Source organism: Artemia sp. Qi Xiang Cuo, chromosome 13, assembly GCF_049724085.1.
Source record: "Artemia sp. Qi Xiang Cuo chromosome 13, ASM4972408v1, whole genome shotgun sequence".
Lineage (NCBI taxonomy): Eukaryota > Metazoa > Arthropoda > Branchiopoda > Anostraca > Artemiidae > Artemia > Artemia sp. Qi Xiang Cuo.
In genome coordinates, this window is record NC_142806.1 from 33,294,651 (window position 1) to 33,307,510 (window position 12,860).

Consider the following 12,860-nt stretch of genomic DNA (forward strand, 5'->3'; position numbering starts at 1 on the left):
CTAGAATTCCATATATACAATCTACTGACTTTCAAGTAAGGCAGCTTGACCTTCTTTAATCTAGCTCTACTTCTTGAGGTTCAATTTCGGAAGGAACTGTCCATTGTGATAGCAGTTACTCTTTCCTTGACCCACTGACGCAAGTAAAAACAAAATCAGCAAAATCAAGTATCTTTCCAATTGTCTTCATCTCATTGCTCCCGTGAATTCTGTCAGCTCTTCTATGAGTGTGAACCATTATAAGGTGGCCTAGAATTATGCACAACGGCCTGGAGTCTTGACTGACTGTTTGTAGAAGGAATGTGTATAACACCCAGTTCTTATCCTGGCCTGAACAATTACCCATCCGGGATATGAATATGTACTGAAAGTTTTGAACAAAGTTTTCAAAAGAGTTAGCAATTCTCAACATGAACTGAAAGTTTTAACTTAATACTTCAAGCTATTCCTGAAATATTTATTTTACACCCTTTTGATAAGCTGTATGCACATAGAGTGTGTTTTTTGATTCAGTTCAACTTTCCCCTCAATATTGCCTGAAATTTCCACCTTCATGCCCTAAGTCTTAGTAGTAGTATCAGTAGCAGTAGCATTAGTTATAGTAGTTTTATTAGAAGTGGTCGTATCAATAGTATTAATAGTAGCACTAGTACTAGTGACAGTAGTAGTAGCCACATAATGCCTTATTGTCAGTTGAACATCCCCCTCCCCCCAATCACGCTCTGGAAGTTTCAGCTTGATACTCTAACCCATTCCTAAGATATTTCTGACACACCCTTTTCACAATCTGTATGAGCATAGTGTGCTTTTATTTACTTCAAAACTCCCCTGAACATTCTCCGATGACAGCAAGGGCCAAACATACCGCCCTTTTCTGATAACAAATACTATATGCAAACAATCGGTGAATTGCATAACTTACAGTCCTTGTCTCAAGGCCTAGAGAGGGGTGTTGATATCCCAAGAGACATAGTTATTGGACCTTTCAACTATGTTGAATAAAATGGCTATCTTGAAATTTTGATTGATGTCTTTGGAGAATAGAGGGGCGTGGGAGGGGGGCTGGATGCCCTTCAATCACTTTTAATTCTTAAAAATGGCACTAGAACTTTCAATCTACAATCAAATAAGCAGCTTGCAAAGTTTTTACAACAACTCTTATACAAAGTGTCTTGGTAAAAAAAGAAATAAAGGTAAAGATTAAAAATATATTTAGCCCACTTTGCTCTTTACTTAGGCAGCAGTATTGCGCTGCGTATGACGGAAATCTTCAATGACTTGCATTATTTTCAAGAAAATAAAGTTAATTTGCAAAGATTACTTAAAGACCCCTCTTACCTAAAGTACAAAGCACTGTACCGTTGCATTCAGACTCAATTCCTTTAGCAATTGATTCGTCAAATACGATGTCATCAATCACATCTCCTGTGTGCGTTGTCTCATTGGAAGAACACATACATTTGCCTGGACTGTTCGATTTAACTGAGCTCAGTTTCAGAATTACTAAAACTAGGATTACAAGGGCCATAAGACTAAGTATGAAAATCATCAATAGACTGTATTTATTGTGGGCGTTCCTTCCTGTAAACAAATATATATGAATCTTACTTTTAGTAAGGGACAAGAAATAAGAAGTATGCAGAAGCTCCCAAACTACACAATTAGAAAACGATATGTTATAAAACGATCAATTTTTTTAAACAGATTCGTTTAGGGGTGGCTTTGACAGAACCGGGTTTGGTATTACAGTCTGACGAGGAGGAAAATTTCTTGATTATATTGATTCTGAATATTATTTTCTGTGATTAATCGGACTAATGAACTAAATAGCTTCATTATGGGAAATAAAAAAGGAGGAAAGAAGATAAACCAAAAATCAGGACGATTCAAAAAGCATTTAAAATCTGGTGTTTTTTGTTAAATTAATCTAAACAAACAAAGCTTTTCTGATTAAAACAAAAAAAAATACTACTTCGCGATTTATACAATATATGTTTACACACTGTTTCAAACCCAGTGGCTCACGATATTCCCCTATATTTATAGAATTCTGAATAACTAGTGTTTTGCTGAAAACTAAGATTTTTTGAATTTTTAACAGAGTTAAAACCGTGTCGTGAAAGTTATTGATTCTTATGGCCGGTATGAATTATATTGAGAGCCAAATGAATTATATTGTTTTATAGTTTTTTTCAGGCCACCTAAGTGTTTTCTTATTCCCATCTCTTTTTTGTTAGTAGTGAGGGGTAATGGATTTAAACCGGCCCATATGGGGCAAAATATTACGGGTACTAGCCCCTTAAGACGTTATTATGTGCACCTGGGCAATAGCACAGATGTATAGTACATCTACGTCATAGAAAATGTTTTCTAAGAGACACAGGTGCATATTACATATTAGGGAAGATTTTTTCTATGGTTTATAGGCTCAAAAAACCGAAGGGTGTACGGGAAACCTTCAGGGCTTTTCTTTAACCCCAGGATTTCTTTGGGTTTTACCTAATAGAGAGTCTTTAAAAAAAATACTACTTCGCGGTTTATACAATATATTTTTACAAACTGTTTCAGACCCAGTGGCTCAAGATATTACCCTATATTTATAGAATTCTGAATAACTAGTGTTTTGCTGAAAACTAAGATTTTTTGAATTTTTAACAGAGTTAAAACCGTGTCGTGAAAGTTATGTGATTCTTATGGCCGGTATGAATTATATTGAGAGCCAAATGAACTATATTCTTTTATTATTTTTTTTCAGGCCACCTAAGTGTTTTCTTATTCCCATCAGTGTTTCCACTTATCTTTTCAAACAATCTGTAGAATCTTGACAATTTTCGGGAGAAAATCGGGAGATGGCTCTCAGGATTCGGGAGAAAATCGGGAGACGGATCTCAGGATTTGGTAGAATTTCCGGTTTTTTATATTTTGTATTGAGTTTTTGGAGGTGTTCAAGCAACTTGAGTATAAAGTACCACATTCTAAATTTGGAGTGCAGATTTACTGGAGCCAGCTGCAATTCCGGAAAGAAAATTCGGCAATCAACGTTGTCAAACATGACAAAAGGAAGCAGCTAGAAGCTTGAAATCTATTTAATTTTGAAACTAAGTGCAGTTATATTTCATTCAGACTCTAAAGCTGTTAAATTAAGACATTTTTCTTCATCGACCCTTACTTTTTCTGGCCCTTTCAGATTCCACACGACAGCCCACTAAGTTCAGGACTGGGACAGAAAATCCTGACGAATTACGGACACTAGGTCTTTGACCATTGAGTTTGAGTTAAGTGGATAATTTTTTTTTACCACCATCTCAAGAGGTATTCACAAATAGTAAAGAGAAAACGCAAAGTCGTAGCTCATTTGTATTGATATAACTGAAAAAAATATAAGAAATAGCAAAACCTTCAGATACATATACCACATTAAGTTAATAATATGTGTCTATCGCATGGCTTTTTAGCTGTACTGGTAACTCAGCTGTGCTAGGATACGGTACTACTCCTTTTAGTCTCTTTCTGAGGGGCTGGTCAACCGTCAGTGTGTCTGCTGTAACTCCATCTCGTTTCATTTCAAGTTTCGTCTGAATTGTGGACGCCAAAGTTACTGTTACCAAATGATTCCTTCTGCCTGTCTTTACTTCTTGAGTAAGCTGAACAGTCTTTTAGAAGCTACGTTTAAAAATGGCAAGGAAAACAGATATTGCACAAACTTTGATGAGTTTGGTTTCCACGGTGGTCCTTCGCACTCAAAGCCGATTTCGAGTAATCCACGGCTGTCACAGTCACTGTTTTATTATCATTGGCATTATCGGAATGTTTTAGTCATTCTTTATCAATCGGACTTTTTAACTTTTTGTACTCGTTTTTAGCCTTTTCTCGCAATTGTATATTTTATAATATACCGACAGGCTCTGGCGGACAATATTTGTCACTTTCTGCATACCCAGTCTTTCTTTATCAGTAGTAGAGTGGCCATAATAACTCCCACGATTACCACGTGGTTTATGGTTTTCTCACTGAGAATGAAAAAACAGGAATTTTCTCACTTGGAAAAACAGGAACTTTGTCACATTTATGTCTGTTTTCATGGATGGTTATGTGTGTTGATCGATTTATTTGATGTTTTTATGGATTTTGTCAGTGAGAATTTGAAAAACAGAAACTTTGTCCCGTTCATGGATTATTGAGTCTAATGGGGGCAGGTCAATGACACTTCCTTCTTATTGTTGCTCGAGGCGAATGTCATGGTGTCCAGAAATAGTATTTGATGTTGTGGATAAAATTGTTCAATGTTATGAGTTCCCAGGAAACAGTTAGATCACGTGTTTCCTTCTCAGCCAATCAGCGAGTCGGTTACATATACTTTCTCAGCCAATCAGAGGGCTTGGTTACATCTTAGAGGCGGAGGGACGATGAGGAAAGGGTTTTTTGCTAAAGTTTTATTAGTCTGTGAATAGAATTCAAAGGAGTGAGAAGAAGAACAGTTTGACTTTACTCATTTGGATATATATTTGTGTGTTGATAATGAGTGGAATGTTTACCCTATTAGAAGTTGATAGTGGAGTTGATGATAATAATACAAAAGCACCAAACATTGCGGTGGAAATCACGAAAGGATCATGTCTTTGTCTCGAATTGGATGCAGTATATGCAAGATATGTGATATCCTTGAGCAAATTTAAAATGGAGGATCAATTATGTTTTGCCGCAAAAGTTGATATAGCACATTTGAATAGACTTCAATGTGCTTTAAGTGCATTAGTGAAACATATTGAAGACAATAAACAGTATCGCTAATTGTACATGCTCTGTATTATTGATGTTGTTGTAATTATTCAATAAAATTGTTTCGAAATCGAAAATGTTACCTTTCTTTTCTGGTTAGAGCTAACGAATCAGGCTCAGTCTAGAGTCAGCAGTCAGAGTGAAAGGACTGAAAAATGAATAAATTTGAGAAAGAGAGAATTAGATCAAATCTAGTGTTTATGGAAAAACATTTGATTTTGGATGATGATTTTCTCAAGTTATCTCTTCAACACAGAATATTCTCTTGTCAGGGAACACTTGACAATATAATGAAAACTGATTCTCCCCCATTGGACTCTTGTATGAAACTTTTAAAATGTGACTCAAATGCCTATACTCAATTTATTGACATATTAATTGAAACAAGGCAGAATCATATAGTGGATATACTTTTGAAAACATTGCCAATGGATTCAATGTAGATGGCTCCCCTGTCATTCGAAAGAGGTAAAGTCACAGAGTTACTCCTCTCCCCCATTCCTCCACCATGAATTTATGGAGCGAGGATGATCAGTTTCGTTTTAGCTGTGAGTGAGTTGACATCGGAAACCGAAAAATGTTCTATATATTTCCATTGTGCATGTATACTCTTGGCAGTTGGACTCAATGTGAAACTTGTACAATTATTGATGACTATAGTGAAAAGTGTAAATTATGTAATCCATGTAAATTACATAGAGGTTATGCAGTACAAATTAAAGGATGTAATTCATGTCTTGAGGAGGTGTGTTACTCTCATCCTAGAGGGCACCTGTGATCCAATTGTCACTATAATAAATGTGATCAGTGGGAGAATACTTACCCCGCTATGATTGGAAAGAATTCTAAACGTGATTTTAGTTTATTGCTACGAGATTGGTATCGTCGTGGATTTAAATTATTCTGGGAAGAGGAATCTGGTCAACGATTCAACTGTTGGGCTAACACGACAATTTGGTTTCTACGTCTTCGTTGTGATGACACCACCTACTATGACTATAAACCAAGTGATTTTTATTTGGCTGTGACGGAATGTGATTCACCATTTGAAAACATTGTATGTGATATTGCTTCAAATAGACAGATTGCAACTCGTGAATTTCATGATATGAATGTAAATAGTATCATTGACTATACAAAGAGATATGACAAGAGTGAAGTTACATTGTACTGTAGAAAATGTGACTCTGACTTTGCAGTCAATCAAGATCAATATATAGTGAATCCAAATGATTTACCAGCATTAGTGGTTCACGACAGTTGCCTATACATCGAAGAAGAAGAAATCTAAAATGAGAGATTTAAAAACATTGTTGTATATACATGTATTTTATTAATAAACAAATTCACAAACATTTTCTAATCACTTTACTCTTAGTGCACTGAAATTAATACTATATAGGTCCGAGAGGATATTTTGAACTAGAAAGTCGTTCAGACGTGGATTGTCAACATAAATGTGGAGAAGCTGCTTGTAAGTATAGCCGCGACATCGGAACACAAAATATAGTAGTGCATGGAAGCCGCAGCTTTTAGTCGTTAGATCCTGCACCCTCTTCCGATTTTGAATAATAGTTTTCCCACTGCTCTCAATATAGTTGCTGATGTGAGGCGTGTAGAATGTATAGGGTAGTCCAAGAGGATCAAAAAATTCAATCGTCTTCATTGTTTGAAAGATGCACAGCCAATGACCCGTCAGCACAGTCGACGGACTGCTATTAACAATAATCAAGGTTTTGTTGACACTTTGAATTTTTCCAAGATAGTCTGAGGGCAGACAATAGAATTTGTACTGCGACATGTAGGGGTCCATATTAAATACATTGATTATTTGACTGGTGTTCATGGCGCCAAGTCTAGTAGAACACTGCCTTCGGGAGTGATTTCCCAATAGGTTTGATATTGATTTAGTGAGATTAGTGTAATACTCTCAGTAAATGGGTCGGCAAATGTACACTCTAAAGCACACTCCCCGTACGTACTATACTCATATCCTGTGTGCCAGACCAATCCAGAACAATGATACCATGTGTTTTAGCAAACATATCTTCGGTTACACCATTTTCAAATAGTTGAGTCATGATCTAGGGTGTGCATTGTCAACTCATACATTGTTCTATAGGATTTGTCGAAAGATAGATTGTAGATTGGGATACCATTTACTTTGAACACAAGAGATGAAAGTCCAAACATCTCAAACTTATGTGGACATTCTGTCCACGATCCTATTACACTGGCGCTCTTTACAAATGCCAACGCAAGTTTTGACGGAATTTCACCATTGATAAAGGATAAATCGGTGAAGGTGCGTGAGCCCATTGCAATATGACGCTGATTGGTGACTGTATGAGGAACAAGTAGTTTAATATTGTTGCCATTGGCTCTCAGTTTTTCCACGGCCAAAGCAACAGAACTCATGACCTGTTGTTTGCGTACTTGAAGCATTGCCGAGGTGAGGGAGAGACTTACATCAGGATTGGCAGCAAGTTCTTTTCTCAATATGAAATTGGAGGGTGAAAGCGTTAGTTTTATATCCACTTTAACATTGGGCGGCATCCATTGGGGTATATTAAATATTTCATGATATATTTTTCCAACTAGATGTAATTCACTAGTTGTAGCATTTTTAAGTGCATCTGTACTATCAGTATTAGTAATATATTCATATCTATTGGAGGTGCCTCTCCTTTTCTTGTATGACCTGGGTGGCATCAGCATGAACTTCATATAGCTCGTATAATTTGAGAGATTGGTGCTAGTGCTCACCAACGTGCCATTGATGTAGACACTAATTTGACGAAATAAATTATGTAATATACAATTTTCATAGGATATTCCATCGGCCCGAATCGGCATTGTATTATTGGATTTTCGGACTTTCATTTGCAATTCTATAAATTTTGAAGACATGTCCATATAGTAGTCTTCATTGGAATAAATTTGAAAGTGGATATTATCGGAGAGGGGTTGTTGTGGATAAAATTGTTCATAGTATCCATGCTTGACACTCACATCAACATTTTCAGCATTGAATAGATTCAATGAGGCGGTGATTGAAGGTTGAGAATCCTTATGCGGTAGGTAGGACATTTTAGGAGAAGAAATCTAGTTTCGATCTGACAATTTTCTTCCTGGGACTTCTGTTTACAGCACGTGTCGGCTTTTTCCTTCTTTTCTGTGACAAAAGGGATGTCTTTCGTTTCCGTCCTGAGTAGAGACTGATGAGTGATGCATTGTTTCTTGACCTTTTTAAACCTTTACCATTATGTTTTAATTTCTCGCCAAGGGTTCGCGCACTGGACCTAAGATTTTCCTAAGCACTTTTTCTAAAATCCTTACCAGAGCTCCAATCGTATAGTGTAGAGGATGCAAAATCTGTTGCAGCCGGTACAAGAAATTTTCTAGCCAGTGGTAGTGAAGAGCGAAACAGCTTAGCAAACCTACTGCCAAGACCGTAGCCAGACATTGACGAGCGTCCTTTGTAATAGTCCATTCCATTGCCCTGTTGTCTTGGGCCAAGAGTATTAACATAGCAGTCAATATCAGGACAAGTGAATACCACTTTTTTATTAGACATCTTGCTTTTGAACGATGGGTCCAAAATGGCACGTAATCACAGCCAAACCTTTTGAAATTGCTATGGGATCACCCAATTCGGTTCTTAGTGTTAACTGACAGAGTTCCAAATAGGAAGTGTTTACGGGAATATACTGAAGATGCTTTATATTGTAGTGGTGAATATGTTCCTTATTGGTTTTTCGTTCAAGAACTCGTAGGAGGGGAACATTTGAATTACCAGCCAGTGATCTTTCCAAAAATGAAGCGTAGAGAAATATACAAGTGTCAGTGGAGAAGGCAAGCGGGTAGTCAGCAAAAATGAAATTAGTGTTTCCGGCACTTTTAACATTGATTATTTTGAGCTTAAAGCCAAGAACATCCTTTAGATTATCATTTAGAATAACCTTTTCACTGGCAATGGGTGAACTAATGTAGATCTTGCCCTTCTCCTTCGAATAGTTGAAATGAAAAGCTCCTTTTTTACGAGCGGAAATTCTTTTATTAATTGAACGACATAAATCATTCATACAGGTGAGTTCCTCGTAGGGTAATTCAATATATGGATAATCCATCCAATTGATTTTTGGAATTTGTTCTTGATCACCTGTTGGTGGCGGCGGCCAATCATAGGGTCTAATTTTTATATCATATTTACGATCCTTTCTCAGGATGTCGTAGATATTTTTGAGAATACAGTCGACAAGAGCCACTTAATATTTTCCATCGAATTTGATAGTGGGGGAGAGTTTGGTCCAGAAATCACTTGTTTTGTTCAAGTCAATATAGAGAGGAGCAGATACATTAGATATGAAAGTTACATAGAAATCATTGGCCATTGTTAATATCTTCAGCACTGACCCAAGAATCAAAATCTGAGTTGTATCCTAGCCAGCGAACCAACAACTGTCTCTTGCCATGTCGTGTACGACTCTTTAATATATTTTCAATTTGATACATTTCGCTAGTGTTTCTAACCTTTTGCAGTCCATATTCATAAAAAACACCGAGAATATTATCATCTTTGGTGTCTTGCAGTCGATAAGTTATGGGTTTGGTGTCCAGGATTTTGGACACTTTAAAAAGTTCAGTGCTCCATAAATAATTCCCTTTTTCAAAAATATTGGTAGTTCTATTAATTCGAACAGTATCACCAACATTGAATTTCTTCTTCACATTTTTTTTCTCATTTTCACCATTGGAGTATTGCTTTAGAAAAGCATCAAATTTATTTTCATTGTAGTGAACATCCAGAGGGCATGAGTTGGACAGAGATCGATGGGGTCGTTGATTATAAATCAACATGATTTTATCTAAATCATGAATAAAAGCCGATGTATTTTTCAGGGTACAATATCTTGAAATTAATAGACGAATCGTTCTTATTAATCGTTCAGCCAATGCAGCCTTTATTGGGCTGTGACTATGATAAAGTGTTGTATTATATTTCAATAGAACCTTTTGCACATGGGGATTAACAAATTCACTGCCACGATCCGATTGAATTTTTCTATATGAATCCTGTTCTAGAATACTTTCAATGACCCGAGCAACTTCAACACCTCTCTTTGATCGTAGTGGAATGGCATAGGCATAGCGACTAAAGATACTGATTGCCACCAGAATATATTTGTAGGGTGCATTGTGACGCTGTGGAAGTGCGTCTAAAGTTAAAAGATCCTTTTGCATTATATGCAGAGGGAAAAAGGCTTTAGTTTGTCGATATTGTTTGCTGCGAAGTCTATGATTCCGATGCAGTGTGTAACTCGGTTAAGTTTCTAGATACTCTTTTGCATTTTTCAATGTGGTGCCGGAGTCTTTGGAAAGCGTTTTGGGGAAACTTAAACTTCCCGCCTCGCCAATATTTTCATAGAGACCTTTCAGAACTTCATCCATTTTGAGCGTAGACATTCAGTGTAATGTCCACTCCCCTTTTGCACACTGGAGGGCGAATTAATTTGTTGTCGGTTTTGACTAGCAGCCACAGGTGTTGTAAAATCAGTGGTGCTGCTAGTATTTTCAAATATTGAATCTTCTTCTTTTTCTTTAAATGGTGTTGTTGGTGTTGGCGTTGTTGAAGGACTATATTCTCTTAGTTTCTTTAGAATTTGCTTATTGCCAATAAGACTTTTGGGAAAGTTTGATATACACAGAAAGGTGTATAGACTATCGTCAAAGGATAAGAGTCCTTTACAATTCGTCTCCATATCACAAATTAAATTAACTAGATTATAACTTTTTCCCTGAATTAAAATTCGTTTCCCGGTGCTCTCGACTTGAACTTGATCGCCAGTTTCCAACACGAGATAAGATAATACTCTTTTACTCTGTTCACGATATCAGTGGCAATAGGTTTCCAATTTTCGATACAATTGAATTCAATTCCTTCTCCTTTGATTGCAGTGCGGAATCTTGAGGAGATGTTTTCTGTTTAGAGGGATCAGTGACGGCGGGTCTCTCACGATAAGGTTTATGTTTGTCCACACGTCGCAAAGCATCTTGAAGTAAAATCAGTTTTTTGTCATCGGCAATATTCTCATCGTTAATGAATTTGCTTAGATTGTCTTCAAAATGTTCGACGGGCGAGAGGACAAGTTCAAATGGTGTCAATTTATAGGGTTTTGCCATTCTCTCTAGAGAAAACTGTTTACAAGTCCTGCAATTATTGGCAGTAAAAGTGTGAAAAAGCTACCGCCCGCCTGACGGAGCCGTTTTCTTTTAAATTTTTTCCCTTGTTTTTACAAGCCAAGGCGCGTACAGTGGAACGATATTGCTTTGTCTGTTGTCTAACACCTTCTGGCAGTTGAACATTGCACTCGGTCAAATTTAAAAAAAGTTCAGATATTAGATTAATGAAATCATTGTCAACCCCATTTTTGAGTACGGTCTTCCTAAGCATGGGTTTTGAAGTGCTTAACGGAAAATACATTTCACTGTTCGTGTACTTTCTTCTGTGTCATAATGGCAACTAATAGTCTTTTCTACTTTTCACCGGAAGATATACTGTAATATCATTTTTGAAAATGTCGGTGACTACACGTAGATCCTCGGGTGTGCTCTGATTAAAATCCAGCAAAATGTAACCGTAGGGCTTGCTAGTCGCCTGAGCGTACGCTGACAACATAAATTTAGGGGTGCCGGGTTATATCTGTTTATTGAGAGTTATGAGTGAGCTAGAATCACGAAAAACTCTATAGATAATATAGACGGTGCAATTAAAAGCAAGGGTTCGCATACATTTGCTCTGATGAAACAGATTGTGTAGAACCAGAGTAACGGAAATGTGTTCATGGTGGGAGCGAACAGTGAACAGTTGTAGCATTTCCTGTGAGAACTGTTCAATGGATTCAGCCAAATCGTCAATAATCAGCCACGAGTTCGGTTCAATACTATTGAAAACATCAAGTCCCCGTATGATTTGTATTGGTATGGATGTGGCAATAGCTTTTATTTTATCATAGGACTCCTGCCAAATACTATAGCAATAGTAGATTTTTTTCTGCTTTTCCAAAAACATTTTATCGCAATTTTGAATTATTCTAGCTAAAAGTTTTGTTTTCCCCGACATTGAGGGCCCACACAGAAACGATCTGAAGGGTGTTTTAAATTGATACATGCTGTTGACAACAGTCTGTCTGCAACTAACTGTAAATCATATGTGCTCAATGAATAAGTAGTAATTTTCCCCATAGATCTATCTATTCAAGAACAACAAAAACAATACTTCATGGCAGCATTTATTTCGGCACTGCATGAAAACAAATATTTGTTCAACTTGTACAATGATAATAATAACACTTGTTCAACAAGAACCGTTTACAAAATTTCATGGGCTACATGGAAACTCTATTTATTCAAAATGAACTCGGCAATGATACCACTCTATAAAAAAAACACTTTTGTCCATCAGCAACACTTATTGTCTTTAAAAAAACACTTTTCTGTACAACACTTTTCAGTACATCAACAACAACAGCACTTATTATCTTGAAACACATTTCTGTACAACATCTTTGTACAACACTTTTCTATACAACGACAACAACAAAACAGAAAACACACTTGAAAACAGACACTTGGAAATTGCTAGCACAGTTGAACATTACAGTGAATTTAAAGGTGGGAGATCCCCCCCCGGGGGACTGCGGGGCCGATGGCCGGCCGGCCGCGGGTGGGACCCCCCCCCTGGGTGGCGGCGGGAAGGGCCCCCCCACCCCCTCCCCCGGAGCCGCGGGGTGAAAAAGAATAGTTGTCGTCACTGCTACAGGTTAGGTTAGTTGATGGGTTAGTGGTGGTTAGATTGTCAGATTAGATGAGATTGAGTTGGACGGTGGTTAGATTGTCAGGTTAGTTAATTTATGTACAGGTTGGAGTATTTAATTTATGAATGGGTTGGGGGTGGTTAGTTGGTTAGTTCAGGTTAGGTTAATTTATCCAGACCAAGTTGATTGCGATAGTCTATGCATTCAACTCGGTCTGAAATACGGTAGTGGCCGTGGGGTAGGACACTCACACCATTCTCGAGC

The 12,860-nt window shown here is 37.2% G+C and overlaps 1 protein-coding gene across 1 annotated transcript in view; it reads right to left on the bottom strand.

Moving 5' to 3' along the window:
• The window catches only part of LOC148945212 (uncharacterized), a 47,300-nt gene that overhangs the window by 7,340 nt on the left and 27,100 nt on the right, over positions 1–12,860 (bottom strand). The window contains exon 2 of the mRNA XM_089099205.1: positions 1,339–1,581. Coding sequence (XP_088955331.1) covers positions 1,339–1,581 — 243 coding nt within the window. The remainder of the gene's footprint in view (positions 1–1,338; positions 1,582–12,860) is intronic.